The following is a 27,847-nucleotide window of genomic DNA, read 5'->3' as shown; positions in this document are numbered from 1 at the left end:
GCAATTATAACCAACTTCTCAACATCGATATACCGTTTAGGTATTTAAAATTCAACTGAATGAAGTTATCAAAAAGGAAAGAGTAAATGCTGGGCTGAGACTGGATAAAAAAATGATCTATAACTCTGCGCAAAAAAATTAGTTAACTTATAGGTTGTTGCAATTACACCCAACTTCTTGATATAATATTTAGGTATTTAAAATCCAACTGATTTAAAATATATAAAAATATCAAAAAGAAAAGAACAAATGCTGGGATGACACCGAATAAAATAATGAAAAAAATACTTTATAACACTGTGAAACACAAAACAATTGCAGGACAAACTAAGCAGATTGTGAAAGGGGAGCTATACATAGAAGACGTGTGCATCTGCGTCTTAGAAGCAGAACTGTCCCAAAAGATGAAAATAATTTTCAAATTTATAAGGATTTCTTAGAAAATTGAAGGAAAGGAGTGGTTTGGGATTGACGTATGATTAATGTCGATAATCATACGCAAGGGGGTTACTGCAGTTATAACCAACTTCTCGAAATATATATACCATTTAGGTATTTAAAATTCGAATGAATGAAAATATCAGAAAGGAAAGAGTAAATGTTGGGCTGAGACTGGATAAAAAAAATTATCTATAACCCTGAGCAACACAAAAACAACAAAAAATGCAGAAAAAACTTAGTACATTGTGGAAGCTACATATAGAAGCCACATGTATCGGTGTTTTGAAAGACGAAAGAAATCTTGAAGTTAATAAAAATTTCTTAGAAAATTTAACAAGAGGGATGGGGTTGTCGTATGATTGATGTTGATAATCATACGCAAGGAAATTATATCAATTACACCCAACTTCTTGGAAACATATCAAACATGATATTCGATTTTAGTACTTTAAATCCAACTAATTAAAAATATATGAAAATATCAAAAAGGAAAGAACAAATGCTCGGCTGACACAAGGTAAAATAATCAAAAAAGTGCTCTATAACACTGTGAACACTGTTGTAATCATACGCGATGGGATTACTGCAATTATACCCAACTTCTCAAAATCGATATAACGTTTAGGTATTTTAAATCCAACTGATTAAATATCAACAAGAATGAACAATGCTGAGACTGGATAAAAAAATGATCTATAGCCCTGTGAAACACAAAAAAATTGTAGAAAAAACTTAGTAGATTGTGGAAGAAGAGCTAAAAGTAGAAGCCACATGTATCGGTGTTTTGAAAGTAGAACTATCCCAAAAGGCGAAAAAGATCTTGAAGTTAGTAAAGGTTTCTTAGAAAATTTAACAAAAGAGATGAGGGTGGCGTATGATCGATGTTGATAATCATACGCAAGGAGGTTACTGCAATTGTTTGCAACTACTTAGAAACACATTAAACTCGATATAACGATTTGTCACAGTCACAGTACCCATTACGAACTTCAAATACCAAATTTGAAACAATTTCGGTGAATAATGTCGCTAAAATCATCAAAATACCCATAAATCTGGATGTATTTACCGTTATATGGTGGATATACCCCCCTTACGAATTTCAAATACGAAATTTGAAATAATTCCGGTAACTAATTTCGCTAAAATCATGAAAATACCGAATATCTGGAGGTACTGTTATATGGGAGCTATACGAAAATGGGAACGGCATGGCAAAATTTTAGCCTTCTACCTCAATTTGTTCGAAAAAGAGCGTGCTTACAACAGACGTACAGACAGGCAGACGGACATCCCTAGATCGTCTTAGAATTTTACGCTGATGCAGAATATATATACTTTGTAGGATCTATGATAAATATATCGAGGAGTTACAAACGGAATGACAAAATTTATATACCCTCCAAAGAATGATGCAGGGTTCCACCTATATCAAATTTTTTGAAATTTTCGGATAAAAATTCCTTGGAATCCTTGCATTTTAGGTATATAGTGTCCTCGGCAATATTTGTAGCCAAAACTAGGAGGATTATTCTGGATAATAATGTTCATCCCCAAATAATTTGTCGAACAAGCATTTTTGGTCTGTTTCGAAAATATGGTTAAATACTCCATTCAAAGGGGGTCGTAGCAAATAAAAATATCCTACAAAATTATTTGTCTTAAGATTCTTATATAAGTTGCATAAGACATCAAAAGTATATAATTTAAAAAATCAGTAGGTTTTGCCGACAGATTTATACTCTCAGACACTATCCGTTTAATTTAATATATTGTGACACGCGTTATGATTATTCAAACTGTTGGCGATTTATGGGGCTAGTTCTGAAGAAAGAAAGTTGGATAATTATTTTATGATATTAATTGCTAATCAAAATTTTAAACTTTTATGTGGAAGTACCAGAAGGTGTGGGGCGTTAAATTCCATGTTCACATCTGACCTCTGGCTGAGAGCAATTTTTAGATATACCGAGTTTGAAAAGACTCGTTGATTTGTTTCCCAAGTTATAAGAGATATATGCATTGACTTTTTCACCCTTTGTGGGGGAGGTACCAGATTAAGTGATCCGATATATTCCTCCCCTCCACTCCAGGTCTTGTGTTGATAGAAATATTGCGATGTGTCGAGTTTAAAAGAAATCGGATGCTTATATCGAGATATATTCAAAATTCAAAACCTGTAGCATATACATACCAGATCTAGAGTTGTTAGAAATATTGGGATATTCGACATTTTAAAACAATTTTATAAGCGTTGAGATCATTCAAAATTTTGACGCTTTGTGAGGGAGGTACTGGGAGGAGTCGGTTTATTTTGTCAAATTTCGCACCTAACCTAGCACAGATACAAATACTACTATTTACAAAGATTGAATAAAATCGGATGATCCTCTCTTATTCTGTGGGGTAAATTATTTTCTGTCAAAATTGAACTTTTGTGGGTGAGCTACCAGAAGGAGTGGACCGATGTCGCCCATCTTCGACGTCAGTATAAGTTTGATAATAATATTACGATGTACCAAGTTTGGACCAAATTGGTGAGAGTTATCGTGCCCATCAATCAAACAGATTGACGGACACCTCTAAATTGACTCCTAATGTTCTAAAACGGGTTTGGTCCAAAAATACCTAGGGACTTAATCCGTTATTTCGACATGGATAACCATATGGCTGAGGGTATAATTAAAAAGGTACCAATATCGGATGATACATTTTTATGGGGGCTATAGCAGCGTCTGCCTGTATTGTCAATTATAATCGGATTTGGATAATCGGTAAACCGCAGAGTATCGAAAATCATTGTTGGGGGATATACGAAGATGTGGACATTCATAGGTAATTTTCCTAGGAAGTCTATCCATTGTCAAAACTCTACATTGGAAACAATTCTTTTGAAAAATTTGGCTAAAATCGCAAAAATACCTAGTTTTAGAAGTTCTAAGGGGAATATACCAGAACTTGGACCTACATAGACAGTTATCTGCAAGGGTTTTTTCTACATACTACGATCATTCTGCATTTCATTCGTAGGCCAGAGTGATTTCCAAAGACGGTGAGACAGACAGAAGGACGCATATTGCCACATCGAGATAAAATGTTATGCTGATCAAAATTATATATACTTTGTGGAGCCCAAAATGGATATTTCGGAAAAGTAATGACAAATTGAACATACAATTCTGACACCGATACCTTATAATAGAAAATCCGAAATGCCTCAATAAAAAAAAAAAAAAAACATTCCCTTCCAGCACCCAGAATCTTGTTACTTGGATTCAGGATTCAGTCACAATTCCCTTGAATTTCGGTTACAAAAGCATTTTCTAAAAATAGTTTCTTTCCAAATATTGGGACTAAAGTAGTTGTTATTAGAGAAACTCTCATTACGTTTGCGTTTGTTACAAGCATTTGATTTTTTTTCTCAAAAAAACTTGTTATGAGCTTCTCGTTATGCGCATTATTCAATCTCATAGAATAATCCTTGGTTCTATGGAAATATTGAGTAATACTGTTTCCAATCGATGGAAATTGACTTCATTAATTATATCGATAGAACAAAATAAAATTAATCATAGATACTTTCTGCGAAAAAAGGGAAACATTCGACAGATTCAAACAATCGTTTGTGCAATGGGGCGTATAATGAATTTCATCTAATGGCCCATGTGACGTATGAATGATATTTATATTTTTGGTAATGTGTATACGCCTCCAGTTCATCCATAACAATGTGCGGCAACATTCAATTTTTCGAATACTTAGAGGAATGATTATCACAGAATAGTTACAATAGTTATAGAATAATTGCAGATTATAAAAGTAGGGCTAAAAACCGAAGATACTTGTACCGGCGCGTTTATACCACAAATAAACCTCAATTGAAGGGAAAAGTTACCCTTTCTTCAACATTTTTTCAAATTGTCGGACTAAAATTCCTTTGAATCCGTAGATTTTAAGTATGTGGAACCGAAAATATTACTTAAGTATCGACGATTTTAGTAACAGTAATGCAAGGATTATTTTTGTGTGGAAAATGTTAGCCCTCAAGACAGTCGCAAAGTGGCATTTTTTGGTCCTTTTTTAAAATATGGCTCAAAATTCCCTTAATACTGGATGATGGCGCTAATCAAAATATTCTACAAAATTATTTGTCTCAAGATTCTACTAAGGGTCACAAAACACATCAAAGGTCTAAATCTCACCTAAGTGCCAGGAATTCATAAATACGAAAAACATATTCTAGGGTTAAATCGGTACTCTATGTGAGTTTATACGTAATTCTCCTACAAAGCATGGTTTTAGAAAGAAGATGTTAAAGACAAAAATATTTCTCATCGAATTTCTCCAAAAGTTATTAGGGAAAAGAAATCTCTATATCGCATATATATCTAGGAAATATTTGCATTAATGTAACCATAAAACGCGAAAATAAGCCATCGATTTTTGTTAATTTTTTTCCTGGACAGTAATCGATTAGACGACCTAGAGTAACATAACATTTAATTTTGGAAAGTAAGTGTGAAAAGAAGAAATATTCTGTACCGAATTTCATTACAAGTCCCAGAAAAAACAATAGATCTAGGTTTAATAGATTTTAAGAAAATTAAATTTGAAATGTATATATTTCAAGAAAAAAATATATGTTCTTTGTATTTTTATGCTAATTTAAGACGTTTCCATTCTTAGGCAAAATCTTACTGAAAACTCCACTTTTTGGGGATCGTGTCAAAGGATAAAATATTCTAGATCAAATTTCATTAGGGGTCTCTGAATAAGAGGAACATGTAAATTTATTACCTACCATTAAAAAATACCATTAATTTTGGTTTATTTTTAATTTCGACATAAAGGGTGAGATGAAAAACCCGCAACGATCTTTAGACTGCTGTCATTTCCAAGCCACTCGCCCGACAGCTGTTAAAATTATTCCAGTGACAGCTTATTATATTGTTTGCTGGCGTACAAAACCTTTTTTTGAGAATTTTCCAGAAAAAAAGTTATTTGTGATGGAATTCAAGCGTGATAGTGTAATTTTTTATTTTTTGCTGAAAACCTATCGTTAGAGCACTCCAGCATATAAATGTGAATAAATCTTTTGTGTCTCGTACCATCGCTCGTTACCGTGATACTGATAGCGTAGCTCGACGTCAAGGAAGTGGACGGAAGAAAGCAGCAACACAAGCAGAAATGGTTCGGAAAGTAAAGAAGCGACTTGATCGAAACCCGCGTTGCAGTGGCCGAGAAATGGCTCGTGAGCTGAACATATCGCAATATTCCATTCGGCAAATATTGAAAAATGTGCCATTGAAATGCCAAAAAGTGCAAGAACTTACACCGCCACAGAAATTAAATAGAGCTAAAGAGCTGCTTCGCTTCGCCGAAAGTGGTGAACTGCTGAATTTGGCTTTCTCCGATGAGAAAACATTCGTTGTCCAGCAGTTTGTAAACATGATCGTGTTTACTTGCCCAAGAGGTCAGTTGAAAATATGCACCTTCGGTTGGCCACTGGAACTCAAGCGCCGGCCATGCTGATGGTGTGGGTCGCCATAACAACCGATGGTCGCTCGACCGTGGCATCAGAAAAAATGCCGAATATTATCGCGAAAATATTCTGGAGGGTGTATTAAAGCCTTGGACACGCAAACAGTTTGGCCGCAGACCTTGGACATTCCAACAGGACTCAGCACCAACGCACTCAGAACGCGTCACCTATGAATGGTTACAAAATGCGGTTCCTCGCTTCATTTCCAGCGCACAATGGCCACCAAAATCTCCGGATACCAATCCGCTGGACTATTGTGACTGGAGTATTTTGGAAAGCAAGGTTTGCACTAAAAAATACCAAAGTGTCGATGATCTTAAGCAAGCGCTTCGCCGGGAATGGGCAGCGTGTGACGGTTTGATTAACCATTTGAAGGCCATAATTCGATCTAAACTTATTCTAAAATTTGATGATATTTCCGACATTTTTTGCTTTCATTCAATAAAGTTAAAAAAATGTAAAAATTATGGCGTTTGACTTTGTTGCGCTTCTTTATCTCACCCTGTATATATCTAGAAAATATGTGCATTTATGCAATCAAGAAACTCGAAAATATTCCCTAGATGTTTGATCAAGTTTTTCCCTGGACTTCGAGTTGACGCCTGGGAGTAACATAAATGTTCGTATTAGGTAGTAGGTGTTAAAGGAAGAAATATTCCGCATCAAATTTCATGAAATTTCTCAGGATAAATTTTAGATCTAGGTTTTAAATTACATTTGAAATTTATATATTTCAAGTAAAAATTATGTGTTTACGTTTTAAATGATAATCTAACCCATTTCCATTCTAAGGCAAAACCTATCTTAAATTCCACTTTTTGGGGATTGTGTCAAAGGAAGAAATATCCTAGATAACATTTTATTGGGGGTCTATGAAGGAAAGAAACGTTGTTCAGCTAATTTGGGTTGTAAAAAATCCCGAAGGGATCTTGTAGTACTCGTTTTGTAGATCAAAACCTCATAAGAGTTTGAGATTCGTAGGCCACATATTTTCTTGGGCATATTTATGACCTCAAATGGTAAATTTTTGCTCCCAATATATCAATTTCGAACTTTTGCCGAACGACCCTTATATCAAGTTTTCAATATCAATGCTTTTAATTAGAATTCTGTAAGACCGGATGTAATGCAAAAACGGATGTTAACAGACACACTCAACGGCACATACACTATCGCCCACACAACCACTCATAGACACAGATGTGCACACATACAAAGTATAAATCTTAGCATTACATGGCTGCAGGCATGTGTGTGCATACAGAACTATATGAATGATTATGTTTGTGTGTATGTGTGTTCATTATCATCATGTTTCTATGCACGCTCATGTGTTATAACCGAATGTGTTCATATGTATGTTTATGTGTGTGTTTGTGTGTGTGCTTAAAACATATGCGTGTCTATTTAACAGCACACATGTGCATAAATCCGATTTATTTTAATGGCATAATTTTTAGAAGCACACACACACATGATGGCTCCTACATACATATATACACCCACACATATGTACAAATGTTACACATTTATTTGGTTTTTTGGAGGTCATCATATAAAAATTTCCATCTCCAAAAATATAGATATGTATGTGTGTCAAGTCAAGTCCTCATAATCACAATGAATACGGTGGGGGATTACTACTACTAGTATTTGGATTTTTGTGTGAAGGTGTATGTATGTGTTTTGGACTTACCTTCCACGTGTATAGTAGGTTTTGGGCAGAAAACTTTTCAGATTTTTATATGATATAACCGAGGCAAATATCGTATTATTGGCCATAATGTTGAGCAAACGATTCGATAAACCAATGTCCATGTAAAGCTGATCCGAAAATAAATTATCACTGAAATGGCAACACAAAAAAGAGAAAGATTACTTCGGCGAGAGCTTAAAAACTAGTTGGTATTATAAAATAATTTTACACATACATATATGCATGTGTAAATGGTTGTGGATGGGTGTCAATGTAATTGGTTAGAAAGATATATGGTTTTGGATTGTTTTTGTGGATTTTAATTAAAGAGATTTGCAAATTTTCTATGGAATTCAAAATATTATTTTAATTTTTGGAATTTTGTATTGAATGGAATTAATGACCCAGCCATGAGTTTGGTTTTAGAACAAGAGGTAATATTATCTAATATAATCATGGTTGGTTGGTAGGCTTAGGTATTATTTCTGAAACAATAGTTTTGGACATTTTGTGTGAGGAAAGCACTCTGTGCTTCTAAAATTGGGTACAATTCTTTGTACGAGGTAGTATACAACTAGTATGTTTGAAGGCTAGGGTTGAGGTAGGGAGCAGGTCTAGGGAATATGAAATAATAAACTTAGATATAGATGAACTCAGATTAGATAAGATAAATAGAGCATTTTGAGTACTAAGAAAGGCCTTAAACGTACTCAAAATGCACAATTTATTTAGATTGACAAAATTGTTTAATCAAATCTTACTAATTTTTCAGACCTTCAATTTTTTTGCAATATTCAAGTTTTCCCTTTTTCGGAAATAAATGTTTAAAATAAAAAACCTTCAAAATCCATGAGGATATTAGTGAAACCATTGCACAATGGACCACATCCAATTTTTCATATGCAAGCCATATAAACCAACAGTGACCTCAACATCAAATTTTGAGGATTTCCCCGATTACATAATTTAGTACCATATAGTACAATTATGGTACGCATATCCAAAACCAGCTGCTTTTCTCAACCATAGACACCAACAGCGACATCTATATCGAATTTCTGAATTCTAGCTCTATCCCTTCTGTCAATACCAAATTTAGTGGCATTTAGTTTTTTTCGAACAATTATAGTGTGTATTTTCAAAACCATCTCCATATTTCAATCTCAGATACCAAATGTGACCTTAATGTCAGATTTCAGAATTCCAGCTCCATGCATTCATTCAATACCAAATTTAGTACCACTTTGTACTTTTGGTACGATTCTAGTACACATTTCCAAAAAATCTCCACATCTCAACCTTAGATACCAACAGTGATCTCAATATAAAATTTCAGATACAATTCATAGTACAATTATGGTACGCACATTTCCACAACCACCTCCATATTTCAATTCCAGATACCAAAAGAGACATCAACATCAAATTTCGGGATTCCAGCTCTATCCCATCACCCAATAACCAATTTAGTACCATTTAGGGATATTCATACAGTTATAGCACATATTTTCTAAACCATCTCCATATCTCAATTCCAGGTACCTACAGAAATCTCAATATCAAAATTTGAGGATTCCAGCTCTATCCCCTTCAGCAAATACCTAATTTAGTGCCACTTATTACTTTTCGTAGGGTTCTAGTACACATTTCAAAAACAATCTCCATTTCTCACCCCCTTTTACCAACAGTGACTATAATATTAAATTTCAGGATTTCCGGTCTGTAATTTCCTTCATTACACAATTTAGTACAATAAAAGTACGCATATCTAAAACAAGCTCCTTGTCAATACAATACAATTTTAGGAATTCAGGTCTATGTCTTTACGCTATTTAGAACTTTTCGTACAAATATGGTACCCATTTCCGAAATCACCTCCGTATTTCATTTCCAGACAACAAGAGAGACCTCAGTATCAAATTTGATCGCAGCTTTATCCCTTCACCCAATACCTAAGTAGTTCTTTTCGTACAACTATGTTACGCATTTACAAAACTCCGCAAATCTCAAACACAGGTACCAACAGTTATCTACCTATCAAATTTTAGAATTGTATCTCTATCTCTTCACCAAATATAAAATTTAGTACTTTTTAGTACTTTTCGTATGATTGTTGTACACAATTCCAAAATTACTTTCATATTTCAATTCCAGATACCGAGGGGGACCTCTATATCAAATTTGAGCATTACAACTCATCCTTTCGCACAATACCAAATTTAGAACTTTTTAGTAATTTTTATACAATTACAGTACATATTTCTAAAACACTGCCAAATCTGAGACACAGGTTCCAACAGTTATAAACAGCTCTAATACTAAAATTCAAACAGCAAGAACTATCTGCTCACCAATACCAAATATAGTACTATTTGGCACTTTTCGTGCACTTGTAGTACACATTTCCAAAACTACCTCATTATCACAAAACTTCCACCAACAGGAACCCCAATAAAAAATTAAAAATTCCAGCTTCATCTGTTCGCCCTAAACTAAACTGTTCCAAATTTAGTACTGTTTACAAGTGTACTAAGTGAACATTTCCATAACCAACCTTGATTCTCGTACCAAATTTCAATTATTTAGCTCTTTCCGTTCAAATAATACCAATTGGATCCATTTTAGAATTTTAGTACGATTTTAGAACTTTTAGTAGAATTTAATTTGGAATTTTCTAAAATCCTATAGTTCATATTTCCAGATTTCCATCAGTGACTCTCATTTCTTATTTTAGAATTCCAGGTCATTTCGTTTGTCTAATACAAGGTATTCAATTTTTAGTACATTTTAGTACTTTTCGTACAATTATAGTGCACACTTCCGAAACCACCTGCATTTCTCCAGGTTACACATGAACGTCAATTATACCAAATTTCAGATTTCAAGCACTATATGTTCAACCAATACCAAATTGTACGAAATATAGTAATGTTTGGTACTTTTTGTGCATTTATGGTACACATTTCCAAAATCACCTCTTCACAAAGATGCCACCAACAGGGACCCAATACATAATATTTCAAAATTCCAGCTTCATCCATCCAACCTATTCCAAATTTAGACTTCTGTCATTTCTAAGCCACTCGTCCGACAGATGTTAAAATTATTTCAGTGACAGCTAATTATATTGTTTACAAGCGTACAAAATCATTTTAGTGAGAATTTTCCAGAAAAAAAGTTATTCGTTATTCGTGATGGAATTCAAGCGTGATAGTGTGATTTCTTTATATTTGGCTGCAAAACCACAAGTGGCTATCGTTAGAGCACTCCGGCATTTAAATGTGAATAAATCTTTTGTGTCTCGTACCGCCCGACGTCAAGGAAGTGGACGGAAGAAAACAGCAACATCAGCAGAAATGGTTCGAAAAGTAAAGAAGCGACTTGATCGAAACCAGCGTCGCAGTGGCCGAAAAATGGCTCGTAAGCTAAACATATCTCAATATTCCATTCGGAAAATATTGAAAAATGAGCTCGGGGTAATGCCATTAAAATAGACCCAAAAGAGCTAAAGAGTTGCTTCGCTTGGCCGAAAGTGGTGAACTGCCGAATTTGGTTTTCTCCGATGCGAAAACATTCGTTGTCCAGCAGTTTATAAACAAACAAAATGATCGTGTTTACTTGCCAAAGAGGTCAGCTGAAAATGTGCACCTTCGGTTGGCTACCAGAACTCAAGCGCCGGCCATGATGATGGTGTGGGCCGCCATAACAGCCGTTGGTCGCTCTCCGCTAGTATAAATCGATCGTTGCATCAGAATAAATGTCGAATATTATCGCGAAAATATTCTGGAGAGTGTATTAGAGCCTTGGGCACGCAAACATATTGGCCGCAGACCTTGGCATTCCAACAGGACTCAGCACCATTGCACTCAGCACGCTTCACCCAAGAATGGATGAGGTTCCTCGCTTTTTGTACGAAGATCCACAAAAAAAAAAAAAAAAAAAAAAAAAAAAACAGCCTTGTCACAATATTACGAAGCAAGACTGACCCTTGTTTAAAATTTAAAGATTCTAGCTTCAACCATTTCGTCTGGGAGTTAATTCTCAATCTGATTGACTGTCAGATACTTCGCTACTTTTTTACATCTAAATTTCGTCTTTCCACATTAAATTCCCTAAATATTTCCGCCTCTTCCTTCCTATCCATATCTCAATCAAATTCCCCACTTCGGGATAATAAAAACCAAATTACCTTCTTACAACTTAACAACACTAAGTTAATAAAGGAAACAAATCACACTTGTTAACAACTTTCCAAGTTATGGCCAATAGGAAAAGTAAAAACCGCCCACAAAAATTATCACAAAGCGCGGAAAGAAAAAAACGTTGGATTAATTCATTTAAAAACCCCCAACTGACCATTACGAAGGCACCGGGAACTGCTCATTACATGGCAAAACAATTGCAAAGAAACTAATACTCAACGGAAATTTGACTACCGGTAAAGTTATGAGAAAAAAAGGAAAAACTTTAACATCAAGGCCATAAATTGTCTGGTCTGCTACGCTACGCTACGGTGTGCGCTGACATCAAAAATGGCCATAAAAATTCAAGAAACTTTAAAGTTATTAGCGATGGCAGACCATGAAAAGGACCGTGGACTTGAGTGCTTCCGGTTTTCTGGTATGGCGCGCACCTTGACAAAAGAATCTCCACAAAGTTTTTAATAAGAAAATTCAACAAAAAACGAGCAACTTATATCTCAATATTATTTACCTGCCTTGACATTAAAGTTTTTGGTTTTCATTGATAATGGAAAATTATATCTGGAAAAAATATTATCACGTTGAAAATAAACCTCAAAACAAATAAAGCTTAAAACTCAAAGAAAAGTTAGTTTTTTTCTCAAAAAAGGAAAGAAAACCCACGTAGTAAACGAACTTAAGAAGAAGAAAGAAACTATTCAAAAAACTTAAACGCTTACCGTATCTTTTGCTGGTAATTGAAACGTGTTGAGAAAACCGTTATTGTAAAGTAATAACATTTTCACCCATCGAAGGTATTGGCAGAAAATAAAGGAATGGATAACATTGAGTGAGAGGTAGTGTTCGATACGAAAAAAGTTCGTAAACAAAGAGTAAAGGGATATGTATTGAAATGTAAAGTATTTTTTTTTTTTTTAGTTTCTTTTCACAAAATTGTATCCTATCAAAAGAAAAGCAGTAAAGAAAGTCTTAAAGTCGGGCGGGCCGACTTTATGATACCCTACACCACTTTGCTAATTTAGTAGAGCTCCGCATAACAATTAAAAGTTTTTATGGGAGAATTCAATCATACACACCATGATTATAATTATAATTTAATGTTCAAAGAACTAAGTATGCCGAAGCATTTGTATCTTTTAAATTCGGACCTGTATTGCCCATTTGGTGCACAATTAATTTTAATTAATATATATGGGAGCTATATCCAAATCGGAACCGATCTCGATAACATTTGGCAAAGATATTTCTGAGCTGTATTTGATATATTTCCCTGAATATCGTTGTTATGGAGTGCATATTACGGCTGTGGGTAAAAAATACAACAAATCGGATGAACAATATATATGGGAGCTATAGCTATATCTGAACCGATCTTCACTAAATTTGACATACTAGCTTCTAGACTCAAATTGGTCGTAAGTGCCCAATATCATCCAATTTGGGCAAATATTAGACGTTTGGTGCACAATCAAAGGTAAATCGGACGAAGTTATATATGGGAGCTATATCCAAATCTGAACCGATCTCGATAAAATTTAGCAAATGTATTTCTGAGCTGTATTTGATATTGTTGTTACAGAGTGCATATTACGGCTGTGGGTAAAAAATACAACAAATCGGATGAACAATATATATGGGAGCTATAGCTATATCTGAACCGATCTTCACCAAATTTGGCATACTACCTTCTAGACTCAATTCGGTCATAAGTGCCAAATTCCATGCCAGTTGGACAAATATTAGACGTTTGGTGCACAATAAAAGATAAATCGGACGAAGTTATATATGGGAGCTATATCTAAATCTGAGCCGATCTCGATAAAATTTAGCAAATGTATTTCTGAGCTGTATTTGATATTGTTGTTACAGAGTGCATATTACGGCTGCGGAGGACAAAAATAACAAATCGGGTGAACAATATATATGGGAGCTATAGCTATATCTGAACCTATTTCGATCAAATTTGGCATACTTATTTTCAGGCCTAATTTGGTTGTATGTACGAAATTCCATATTGATACGGGCTGATATTAATAAAAGGCAAATCGGACGAAGATATAAATGGGAGCTATATCTAAATTTTGACCGATTATCTCCAATTTCAATAGTGTTCGTCCTTGGGCCAAACAAATAATTTGTGCAAAATTTCATCTGGATAGGGCAATAAGTGCTAACTGTACTTTGTTTACAAAAATACATGGACAGACGAACGGACAGACAGACATCGCCTCAGAATGTGATTCTATGCAGATCATCAAAAGAAACTATGGGTCTATCTCGTTTTCTTTTGCCTGTTACAAACAAATGCACAAAGACATAATACCCTGACCACCTTGTGGTATAGGGTATAAAAATATATATAATAAACAAAAAACAACTAAAAAAGAAGCTAAGTTCGGATGGACCGACCGAACCTCCACCATTTGAAAGAATCTTAAAAGATTTCTAAAAAAATCGTTGGAAAATCCTACTCAAATGAAAACCATTATATGGGGGCTATACGAAGACGTAATCCTGCATAAGTAGTTTGTGTCATAGGCGCTAGTAAGTGTTCCGAACTTAATATACGAAATGTGAAACAACTTCGGTGAACAATGCTGCAAAAATCATGAAAATACCGACTATCTGGGGGTACCGTTATATGGGCATTATACTGAAACTTGAAACTATTTAGATAATTCTCTTGTAGGGGGTGAAGTACTCAGAAGGAACCCCTTGTGTGGATTTTAAAACAATTTCATTGAACAATCATCAAAATACCGAATCTAGCTATCGTGGACCTACAGGGTGGGATAAAAAAACGGCAACAAAATTAAACGCCATAATTTTTACTTTTTGTGCCCTCCACCATAGTATAGAGAGAATATTAAGTTTGTCATTCCGTTTGTAACACCTTGAAATATCCATTTTAGTTCCCACAAAGTATATATATTCTTGATCAGCATAAAATTCTATGTCGATTTAGAAATATCCGTGTGTGTTATTGTGGTATTGAAAATGGCCCATGTAGGTACATGTTTTGGTATAGACTCCATATAACGCTACCTTCCGATATACGATATTTTGATTATTTTTGCTACAATTTTCATCAGAATTGTTTCAAATTTGGTACTTGAAGTTCGAAACGGATGCTACAGCCTAAGACAAAAAATTGTCTTTGCAAGTAAACGTCTCCGTATAGCCCCCATATAACGGTACCTCCCGATATTCGGTATTTTGATGATTTTACCTACATTATTCACCGATTTTTTTTTAAGTTTTGCATATGAATATTGTAATGGCTTGTGAAAAAATTACCTATGCAGGTTCATGTCGTCGTTTAGACCCTAATATAATGGCTACATTTGGTATTTTTAAGATTTTAATAGAATTTTTAACGGATTTTATTTTATTTATTTATTTTTTTTTTTTTTGAAAATTGCCAAATTTGTTCCAAATGGTGGAGGGTATTCAAATTTCGTCCTGGCCGAGTTTTTTTACTTGTTTCTTTTTTTAATTTTATTAAATGATAGCAAAAATGTCTGAAATAGCATTCAATTTTAGAATAAGTTTAGATTTGTTCGAATTGGTCACCTTTGGCACGAATTATGGCCTTCAAAGGCCAATGAAACCGTCACATGCTGCCCGAATGTTGTTCTGCGGTATATTGGCCCATTCCCGGCGAAGCGCTTGATTGAGGTGAACGACACTCGGCTGTTATGGCGGCCCACACCATCACCATGGCCGGCGCTTGAGTCCTGGTGGCCAACCGAAGGTGTACATTTTAAGCTGACCACTTTGGCAAGTAAAAACGATCATTTTGTTTGTTTACAAACTGCTGGACAACGAATGATTTCTCATCGGAGAGAACCAAATTCGGCAGTTCACCACTTTTCGAGTCGATTTTCTTTCTGTTGCAGTGCAAGTTCTTGCACTTTTTGGAATTTCAATGGCTTTACCCCGAAATGAGATAGACCCATAGTTCCTTTTGATGATCTGCATAGAATCACTTTCTGGGCTGACGGACGGTCCGTCCGTCTGTCCATGTATTCTTGTGAACAAAATTCAGGTCGCATTTATTATCCGATTGAGATGAAATTTTCCAAACAACATTTGTTTGGCCCAAGGACAAACCCTATTGAAATTGGAGATAATCGGTAAAAACTTAGATATAGCTCCCATTTAAATCTTCGTCCGATTTGCCTTTTATTGTGCACCAAACGTGTAATATCGGCCCGAATAGAATGAAATTTTACACATTCAACCAAATTAGGCCTGAAAATATGTATGCCAAATTTGATCGAAATCGGTTCAGATATAGCTATGGCTCCAATATATATTGTTCATCCGATTTGTTATTTTTATCCTCCGCAGCCGTAATATGCACTCTGTAACAACAATATTTGGGGAAATATATCAAATGCAGCTCAGAAATACCTTTGCTAAATTTTATCCAGATCGGTTCAGATTTGGATATAGCTCCCATTTATATCTTCGTCCGACATGCCTTTTATTGTGCACCAAACGTGTACTATCAGCCCAAATGGGATGGAATTAGGCACATACGATCGAATTGAGTCTAGAAGGTAGTATGCTAAAGATCGGTTCAGATATAGCTATAGCTCCCATGTATATTGTTCATCCGATTTGTTGTATTTCTTACCCACAGCCGTAATATGCACTCTGTAACAACGATATTCAGGGAAATATATCAAATACAGCTCAGAAATATCTTTGCTAAGTTTTATCGAGATCGGCTCAGATTTGGATATAGCTCCCATATATATCGTAATCTGATTTCAAATTAATTTTGCACCAAATGGGCAATACAAGTCCGAATTTAAAAGATACAAATGCTTCGGCATATTTAGTCTTTTGAATTTTAAATTATAATTATAATCATTGCGTGTATGATTGAATTCTCCCATAAAAAAATTTTAATTGTTATGTGGAGCTCAACTAAATTAGAAAAGTGGTGTAGGGTATCATAAAATCGTCCCCGCCCGACTTTAGAACTTTCTTTACTGGTTTAATATTTGCCGAATGGAATATTGCGATATGTTCAGCTCACGAGACAATTTTCGGCCACTGTGACGCGGATTTCGATCAAGTCGCTTCTTCACTCTTCGAACCATTTCTGCTGATGTTGCTGTTTTCTACGGTCCACTTCTTTGACGTCGGGCTACGCTACCAGTATCACGGTAAGGAGCGATGGTACGAGACACAAAAGATTTATTCACATTTAAATGCTGGATTGCTCTAACGATAGACACTTGTGGTTATCCAGCCAAATATAAAGAAATCACACTGTCAACTTTGAATTCCACCACGAATAACTTTTTTTGTGGAAAATTCTCACCAAAATCCTTTTGTACACTTGTAAACACTGTCTCTGGAATAATTTTAACAGCTGTCGGACGAGTGGCTTAGAAATGACTGTAGTCTGAAGTTGGATGCAGTTTTTTCCTCTCACCCTGTATTTGACGAACCAGTAGAGCTAGAAGGTAGAGGAGTATGGTCGATGTAAGGACGTAGTTTTGGAAGTGTGTACTCATATATTGGGTGAGGGTCACACTTGGTCGAAAGGTGTCAGAAAATGCAGGGTTTTTGGAAATTCGTACTAGAACGGTAAGGAAAGTATTAAAAGGTACTAAATTTGTTGCCCTTTGTATTGGACGAAACAGTAGAGCTAGAAGTGTCAAATTTTTATGATAGTCGCAGATGGAGTATATGATGGTTACGAGAGAGATTTTGGAAATTCCAACTAAGGGTGTACAAAAAGTCATAAAATGTACTACATTTGGTACCATTTGAACGTTAGAGCTAAAAACTTGTAATTTGAAATCCTGAAATTTGATATTAAGCCACTGTTGGTATCTTAGATTGAGATGTGGTGATTTTTTTGAAAATGCGTACTAATATTGCACAAAAAGTACTAAATGGTACTAAATTTGGAATTAGATGAATCTATGCATTCTGTAATCCCGAAATTTAATATAGAGATCTCTGTTGGTACCCGGAATTGAGCTATGGAGGTGATTTTGAAAATGTGTACTATAATTGTCAAAAAGTACTGAGAGGTATTAACTTGGGTATTAGGTAAAGGGAAAAGGCTGCAATCCCGAAATTTGATACTGAGGTATCTGTTGGTATCTGGGATTGACATATGACTGTGGTATTAGAAATGTGTATTATAATTCTACGAAAAGTACTAAATAGTATTAAATTTTGTATTGGTTAAGGGAGTAGAGCTGTGTACTATGAATGTTCGAAAAGTAGTAAATAGTACAATATTTTGTACAATTGGGTGCTTGAAATCTGTAATTTTATATTAGGGTTCGATTTCTGTGTAGCCTGGTGGTACAAAATTGGATATTTGGAAATAGAGAGGGATAGAGCCGGAATCCTTAAAATTTGAGGTGGTGTTGGAAATGTGTACTACAATTGTACGAAAAGTACTAAGTGACACTAAATTTGATATTGGGTGAAGAGATAGAAATTAAATTCTGAAATTTGATAATTAGGTATCTGTTGGTTGGTAAATATCCTTTAAAAAATCTTTAAAAAAATAATATTTATTTATTTATAGTCCTTTAAAAAATATTTAAAATATCCACGTTTATAGTCCTTTAAAAAATCTTTAAAAAATCCACGTTTATAGTCCTTTAAAAAATCTTTAAAAAATCCACGTTTAATAGTCCTTTAAAGAATCTTTGAAAAATCCACGTTTATAGTCCTTTAAATATCCTTTAAAAAATCCACGTTTATAGTCCTTTAAATATCCTTTAAAAATCTTTAAAAAATCCACGTTTATAGTCGTTTAAACATCCTTTAAAAAATCTTTAAAAAATCCTCGTTTATAGTCCTTTAAATATCCTTTAAAAAATCTTTAAAAAAAATATTTAATATTTATTTATTTATAGTCCTTTCAAAAATATTTAAAATATCCACGTTTATAGTCCTTTAAAAAACCTTTAAAAAATCCACGTTTAATAGTCCTTTGAAAAATCCATAAACGTGGATTTTTCAAAGGACTATTAAACGTGTCCTTTAAATATCCTTTAAAAAATCTTTAAAAAATCCACTTTTATAGTCCTTTAAACATCCTTTAAAAAATCTTTAAAAAATCCACGTTTATAGTCCTTTAAATATCCTTTAAAAAATCCACTTTTATAGTCCTTTAAACATCCTTTAAAAAATCTTTGAAAAATCCACGTTTATAGTCCTTTAAATATCCTTTAAAAAATCTTTAAAAAAAAATATTTAATATTTATTTATTTAAAGTCCTTTAAATATCCTTTAAAAAATCTTTAAAAAAAATATTTAATATTTATTTATTTAAAGTCCTTTAAAAAATATTTAAAAAATCCACGTTTAATAGTCCTTTAAAAAATCTTTGAAAAATCCACGTTTATAGTCCTTTAAATATCCTTTAAAAAATCTTTAAAAAATCCACGTTTAATAGTCCTTTAAAAAATCTTTGAAAAATCCACGTTTATAGTCCTTTAAATATCCTTTAAAAAATCTTTAAAAAATCCACGTTTAATAGTCCTTTAAAAAATCTTTGAAAAATCCACGTTTATAGTCCTTTAAATATCCTTTAAAAAATCTTTAAAAAATCCACGTTTAATAGTCCTTTAAAAAATCTTTGAAAAATCCACGTTTATAGTCCTTTAAATATCCTTTAAAAAATCTTTAAAAAATCCACGTTTAATAGTCCTTTAAAAAATCTTTGAAAAATCCACGTTTATAGTCCTTTAAATATCCTTTAAAAATCTTTAAAAAATCCACGTTTAATAGTCCTTTAAAAAATCTTTAAAAAATCCAAGTTTAATAGTTCTTTAAAAAATCTTTAAAAAATCCACGTTTATAGTCCTTTAAAAAATCCACGTTTATAGTCCTTTAAAAAATCCACGTTTATAGTCCTTTAAAGAATCTTTGAAAAATCCACGTTTATAGTCCTTTAAATATCCTTTAAAAAATCCACGTTTATAGTCCTTTAAATATCCTTTAAAAAATCCACGTTTATAGTCCTTTAAATATCCTTTAAAAAATCCACGTTTATAGTCCTTTAAATATCCTTTAAAAATCTTTAAAAAATCCACGTTTATAGTCGTTTAAACATCCTTTAAAAATCTTTGAAAAATCCACGTTTATAGTCCTTTAAATATCCTTTAAAAAATCTTTAAAAAATCCACGTTTATAGTCCTTTAAATATCCTTTAAAAATCTTTAAAAAATCCACGTTTATAGTCCTTTAAAAAATCTTTAAAAAATCCACTTTTATAGTCCTTTAAACATCCTTTAAAAAATCTTTAAAAAATCCACGTTTATATTCCTTTAAATATCCTTTAAAAAATCTTTAAAAAAAAATATTTAATATTTATTTATTTATAGTCCTTTAAAAAATATTTAAAATATCCACCTTTATAGTCCTTTAAAAAAACTTTAAAAAAATCCACGTTTAATAGTCCTTTAAAAAATCTTTGAAAAATCCACGTTTATAGTCCTTTAAATATTCTTTAAAAAATCCACGTTTATAGTCCTTTAAATATTCTTTAAAAAATCTTTAAAAAAATCCAAAAAACCTTTAAAAATTTTTTAAAAAATCCACGTTTAATAGTCCTTTAAAAAATCTTTAAAAAAATCCAAAAAACCTTTAAAAATTTTTTAAAAAATCCACGTTTAATAGTCCTTTAAAAAATCTTTAAAAAATACACGTTTAATAGTCCTTTAAAAAATCCACGTTTAATAGTCCTTTAAAAAATCTTTAAAAAATCCACGTTTAATAGTCCTTTAAAAAATCCACGTTTAATAGTCCTTTAAAAAATCTTTAAAAAATCCACGTTTAATAGTCCTTTAAAAAATCCACGTTTAATAGTCCTTTAAAAAATCTTTAAAAAATCCACGTTTAATAGTCCACGTTTAATAGTCCTTTAAAAAATCTTTAAAAAATCCACGTTTAATAGTCCACGTTTAATAGTCCTTTAAAAAATCTTTAAAAAATCCACGTTTAATAGTCCTTAAAAAAATCTTTAAAATATCCACGTTTAATAGTCCTTTAAAAAATCTTTAAAAAATACACGTTTATAGTCCTTTAAAAAATCTTTAAAAAATCCACGTTTAATAGTCCTTTAAAAAATCTTTAAAAAATCCACGTTTATAGTCCTTTAAAAAATCTTTAAAAAAATCCACATTTTTAGTCCTTTGAATATCCTTTAAAAATTGTTTAAAAAATCCAAAGCAAATGAAAAGTGACAGCTCTAAGCAACTTGGTTTATTTCCAATAACAAAACCAATAACATTGGCTTCTATGACAACCAAAACCGATAAAATTCTAATTCGAAAATAAAACCGATAACATTGATTTTCATGACACCAAATCATTTTTTCTTGTCGTTTTTAAAACCAATAGTGACAAAATTGGTTTCTATGACAGCCCTGAATGCCCCGGAATCGACCGAGATCACTTCAGTCTACGACAAAACAACGTTGTAAGTTATATTGTGATATTGTGAGCAGCATCGGTTTCATGTTTCATACTACATATATGTAGTACCTTTTATTGGTTTGTAATTGCCGAATAGTTCGTTCGGTAAATTTCGAAGGTACCCGCGATTTTGACAAAGTTTTACAGGTCATTTACATTTTACACAATAATTTTTGAAAATAGGGCTATCCTGGGTCACTCTCTAGAATATTAATATCATACAATCTAAATTATATGCCGATGTATTCTAAACTTGTATCTGACACATATCTGCACACATAAATATATTTATGAAAATTAAATAGCTTTATCATTCTTTTTTAATATTGTTTTTTATTTCAAATTTATTATTAATTAAATATTATTTCCCCAAAAATGTAAAAACTTACCCATAAATGCGTAAATTGAAGGGTAAAGTTTTTATGGACGTCATATAGATGCGCAACGAGTTTAGACGGTCCAACGACAAAGAATCTTCATCAACTGTTAGAACACCGCCAGCAACGCCACCCGCAGTTGCATCCATTGCACCAGCCGTTGCTCCATTAGCGACAGACTGTGAAATGTCAGTTTTTAACAAAGTTTGTCGGTTGTTTCCGCCTGCAACTCCCAAATGGCCAATGCCAGCCACACCCGGATTGGCCTTCAAAACATCAACATCTTCAATGGCATCTATTCGCGATGGCTGGGTTAAAGTTAAAATGGAAGACGACGACGATGATGATGATACGGAGATGCTGGAGGAAGAGGACAGGGATCCCTTGTTGGAAGTTGAAGAACCTGAAGATGTGGCAGCAGCAGCAGCTGCCTGGCTGATGCCGCCCGTTGATGTTGACGTTGCTAATTGTGAAGCTGCAATTGTTTCACGGTTCAATGCGGCTGATTGCGTTAAAAGTTGCAACTTTTTAATTTGCTGTAAAAATAATAATTAAATATTAGACAACAAATGTTCGAAATTCAGTTTCGCTCTTCGTTGCTTTGCGCTTGTTTTTCTCATTTTTTAGTTGTTTGTCTCGTCCGGCTGTTGTTGGCTTTGCTTGGCAATTATTTAATTATTTCCAAAGGAAATACAAAATAAATGCAATGAACGAAGGGAGAGGGGGAGGAGGGGAAGCACACACATACATATATCCACACCTATATAGATACTACAACGTGTTGTGTCTTAAGTTTGTTGTCCTAGGTCTGTCTTGAATTTGAGTTAGTAGTGAACACCATTTGAAAGTTGGGGGCTGACTGTGAGCAACCTGCTCGGTTCCCTAGTGTTTTTCTTGGGATTAGCTGTGTTAAATGTATATTTGATTGTGTGATGTTGTTTGTACTGCTGTTTGTTGGGAATAATGATGCTGCCTCTTTCCTATTGGGGAAACGGAATGTTAATTTCCTAGTAAATTACTGACAGCGCATTCATCCATTCAAAGATCGTGAAAAGTATTTGTAATAAACTCAGGACGATTTTGGAAGTTAATTTAATGTGTGTCAATCAAAAAGACTTGCTTGCAGTGAACATTGGCAAACTGAGGAAGTAATAACAATTGGGAGAGTAGAACATTTTTATTTTTGAACGAAAATGGGACGTTTTGTTTTTGAAAGGAAAGATGTTTTGAATATCAGGAGAATTAGAGGATTTTTTCGCATTTTTTTTTTACACTGAAGCGTTTGCCCTTCTGTCTGCTGACCTGGAGTGGAACCCACTTCGAATTTAAATCAAATTTTCCGGAGACGAAAACAAACCAGTAAAGAGCTATATCCAAATCGGAACCGATCTCGATAAAATTTGGCAAAGATGTTTCTGAGCTGTATTTGATAAATTTCCCTGAATATCGTTGTTACGGAGTGTATATTACGGCTATGGGTAACAAAAATAATAATCGGATGAACAGTATATATAGGAGCTATGGCTATATCTGAACGGATCTTCACCAAATTTGACATACTAGCTTCCAAATTTCATCTCATTTGGGCAAATATTAGACGTTTGGTGCACAATAAAAGGTAAATGGGACGAAGTTATATATGGGAGCTATATCCAAATCTGGACCGATCTCGATAAGGTATTTCTGAGCTGCATTTGATATATTTCCCCAAATATTGTTGTTACAGAGTGCATATTACGGCTGCGGAGGACATAAATAACAAATCGGATGAATAATTTATATGGACGCTATAGCTATATCTCAACCGATTTCGATCAAATTTGGTATACTTATTTTCAGGTATGTGCAAAATATATATTTCAGGTTGTATGTGCAAAATTCCATACTATTCGGGCTGATATTACACGTTTGGTGCACAATAAAAAGCAAATCGGACGAAGATATATATGGGAGCTATATCTAAATGTTAACCTATTATCTCCAATAATAGGGTTCGTCCTTGGGCCAAACAAATGATTTGTGCAAAATTCCATCTGGATAGGACAATAAATGCGAACTGTACTTTGTTTACAAAAATACATGGATCAGACAGACGGACGGACGAACGGACGGGCATGTATAAATCCACTCAGAATGTGATTCTATGCAGATCATCAAAAGGAACTATGGGTCTATCTCGTTTCCTTTTGCCTGTTACAAATAAATGCACAAAAACATAATACCCTGACCACCTTGTGGTGTAGGGTATAATGAGTTCCGATCGAGGCACAGATCAACGCATACTCCATTAGGGTTTTCATTTATTCCCATAGCATTAGTGTTAAGTTTCGATCCAACTTATTTTTTAAAAATGGTTCTGTTATTACAAATTTTTTTATTGAAATTTACAATTGTCAAATATTTTTTTCTGAAGCTAAATTAAAAAGTTAGAAGGTTTCAGTCGGTATTCCAAAAGTAGTACCCTCAACGTTTGACCAATTGTCTGCATGTACTGTCTTTGGGAGATAACCTGTATACCATTTTAGAACACCAACTGCAACATATTGCAAGGGGAGAACTTTGAAGGAAACTGGGGGAAAATCTTTGCAATTTATGAAACTTATGAATACAATGTAGTCGCACTTTAATTTTTTTTTTCTAAAAATTACAGAAAAAATCTAGAAGAATGTTTAGGTAGGCAAAAAAAAAAAAAATATAAGACACGTCTATCGCCGTTTTATACGTTTTTATCGCAAAGTAACCTGAAAGAGGTACCCCTCTTCCACATTTTTGGAAATTTTCGCAATATGATTCTTTGGAATCCATTCATTTCAAGTATAAAACGAGTCACCAAAGGATTCTTTTTTGGCCAATCTTTATGCATTAAAACAATTTTTAAACGGGATCGTAACAAGTCAAAACAATCTACAAACTTATTTGTCATAAAATTCTACTATAGGTCCCAGGATACAACAAAATCTGTTCTAACCGACAGGGATTCAAAAACATAAACAAGTACTTTTAGTACCCTCCACCATTTGAAAGGAACTTGAAAAATTTCATAAAACTTCCGGAAACTACCACTTAAATTAAAACTGATATATGGAGACAATACGAAGACGTGGACCTGCTTACGATTTTTTTTTTGGTCATAGGCTGTAGTACCCATTACGAACTTCAAATACCAAATTTGTTACAATTCCGGTGAATAACGTCGCTAAAATCAACAAAATACCGAATATCGGGTGAACCGTTATATGGGGGCTATACGAAGACTTGGACCTGCACAGGCAATTTTTTGTCGTAGGCTGTAGTATTCATTTCGAACTTCAAATGCCAAATTTGAAACAATTCCGGTAAATAATGTCGCTTAAATAATCAAAATTACGAATATCGGGGGTACCGTTATATCGGGGCTATACGAAGGCGTGAACCTACATGGCCATATTTTCTGTCTTAGGATGTAGTATCCATTACGAACTTCAAATACCAAATTTGTTACAATTCCGGTGAATAACGTCGCTAAAATCATCAAAATACCGAATATCGGGTGAACCGTTATATGGGGGCTATACGAAGACTTGGACCTGCACAGACAATTTTCTGTCGTAGGCTGTAGTATTCACTTCGAAAATACCAAAGTGTCGATCACCTCAAGCAAGCGCTACGTCGGGAATGGGTCAAAGTACCGCAGAATAACATTCGAACAGCGTGTGACGGTTTCATTGGCCGTTTGAAGGCAATAGTTCGTGCCAAAGGTGACCGATTCGAACAAATCTTAATTTATTTATTTACAAATTTGATGTTATTTCCGACATTTTTTTTGTTTTCAGCCAATAAATTTAAAAAAGAAAGTAAAGCGTTTGACTTTGTTCCATTTTTTTTATCTCACCCTGTATTTTGAAAATTTCTACCTTTTTCTGGGTAAGGTACCAGAGGGCGTGGACTGATATATTCCATCTTAAAACCAGATGTGTGAAATTTGAAGACATTTGGATTATTACCTCTCATTTTATAAGAGTTATAATTTTTCAAAATTTTGACCCTTTATGGGGGAAGGTACTTGATGGAGTGACCCGATATTGTGCATTTTCACACCTGACCTAGAAGTGATGCAAATATTAAGATTTGCAAATTTGGAGTAAAATCGGATTATCTTTTCTCTTTCTGTGCAGAAAATATATATTTTGAACATTTCAACCTTTTGTGGGGGAGGTACCAAAAGGAGTGGACCGATATTGCCCATCTCTGAACTCGATCTAAGTTTGACAAAGATATTACGATGCCCCGGGTTTGGACAAAATCGGATACTTCCTTCGTGAGTTATTGTGAGCACCAGTCAAGCAGACAGACGGACGGACGGATATCGCTAGATCGACGCCAAATGTCCTGAAATGGATTTGGTCTAAAGAGACCTAGGGTCTAAACCGTTATTTCGACTAGGCACGTTTTGACCGTACTAAATGGTATACAGCCTCTGTAGCTATATGACTGAGGGTATAAAAATTGTTTGGATGTTCGACAAGTTAGGCATGAATCGAATTATCATTTTGGGAGCAGCCAGTCAGAGCATGATCGTAAGTAAGGGGCAGCACTGGAAGCCTGGGTTTTCGAAATAGCTGCTACTCTGAAATTTTTGTTACATTTTGCGATTTTATGTTTCAGATGAGACTTTGAATAATATATTACCATTGCAATTTAATATATTCTCAGCCATATTTAGATCCTGCAACATAGGGACATGTAGGGTCTGTAATTCGGGTCTACCTCCGATATAATTAATTTTCAATGCTATTACGTATATCGCTGAAATTTGGCAATATAGTTGGTATTGTGTCTAGGATAATTAGTATTGAAAATGGGCTTTATCGGATTTTCCGAGTTTTGAATTATTCGGTAATTGGGTCTTAAACTGAATCAACCACTGTCATTCACAAGGCCAAATTTCTATTCGAGAAAAAGGTTATTTATGGTGTTATTATTTTGTTTAAAGATATTACATTTCGGTTTTTGAAAACTTATATTCTTTGAAATCCTAGTCAAATTTTCCAGCCGAATTGGCTGTAAATCAATATATATTGAAATCTCAATTGTTCAATTTAGACCTTCTAATTATGCATATTTTCTAATGGTTTCGGCATATGGCCAAGCTCTAATTTTTATTGACTCTAAGATAACCGATTTCACAAATTCCGATTTCAAATGGTGAAGAGTATAAAGAGTTCGGTCTAGCTGAATGTAAAACAATTTTTATTTGTTTGTCCATTGAAATATGTGTATGTCTTTTACCCACTCAGGGTAACTTGAACTCCATACCCCACCCAAAAATATTTTTTTTCAAAAAAAGCAAATATCTTTTATGTAGACCTTATAAATTATCAGGCTTTCTCAAATATATGATTTTATGTATATGAATGAGAATTACATTGTAAGTGTATGGGAAGACATATTATGCGCATTACAATCATATGTACATACGTATAGAATATTTGTAAAAAATGAAAATAATTCAAAATCCTAGTCGGAGAATTTACTGTTCCAACATTACTTCAAGTTTTCCTCTTTGGTATGTAAACAGAAATTTATGGTCTTAAATGTTTGAAGACTGGTTGTTTGTTTTCTTTCCTTTTTGTCATTTTTGGTTTCTTCGCTTCCAACATTTAGTAGAACTCCAAGTTCGCCCAAGACAAATAATTCCTATATTTTTAAATTTAGTTCTGAGGTGCTCTCCGTTTTTTATTTGTCTTCAAGATGTTGCCGGGAAAATGGGCTTGAAGTCTATTTGTGTGTGTGCATCTTAGAGAGTGCGTGTGTGTGTGCATCACTTGCAATAGTTGTAAATCATGAGACAAATGGAGTATAAAATATAGATTCCATTGTATAACATATTTCATGTTAAGTACTTAATAATGTTATGGTATGTTACCATACCATAGACGGTATCTAGGCTGGGGTGGGGCAGGATATGCAATCGAAACGGAGACAGGGAGAGAGAGAGTGGAAGGAAACATTTATAGCACACCATAGAGATGTGATAGTGCAGAACAAATATTCAACATGAGAATACTTAAATTTGTTGGCAAATCGAATCGATGTGACATTGGATAATAAATCAGGAAAATGCTTGTAATATTATATGTTG

The 27,847-nt window shown here is 33.8% G+C and overlaps 1 protein-coding gene across 1 annotated transcript in view; it reads right to left on the bottom strand.

The window, feature by feature from the left end:
- Window positions 1–27,847, bottom strand: part of LOC101892624 (uncharacterized) — a 277,791-nt gene that overhangs the window by 102,633 nt on the left and 147,311 nt on the right. Inside the window, exons 7-8 of the mRNA XM_059130222.1 lie at window positions 21,739–22,262; window positions 7,680–7,829 (exon numbers count right to left, since the gene is read on the bottom strand). Of these exons, the coding sequence (XP_058986205.1) occupies window positions 7,680–7,829; window positions 21,739–22,262 (674 nt within the window). The remainder of the gene's footprint in view (window positions 1–7,679; window positions 7,830–21,738; window positions 22,263–27,847) is intronic.

The sequence above is a fragment of the Musca domestica genome, unplaced genomic scaffold (genome assembly GCF_030504385.1).
Source record: "Musca domestica strain aabys unplaced genomic scaffold, Musca_domestica.polishedcontigs.V.1.1 7, whole genome shotgun sequence".
NCBI lineage: Eukaryota > Metazoa > Arthropoda > Insecta > Diptera > Muscidae > Musca > Musca domestica.
Note: the sequence above shows the minus strand (reverse complement) of the source record. Positions and strands in the feature narration are given on the sequence as shown.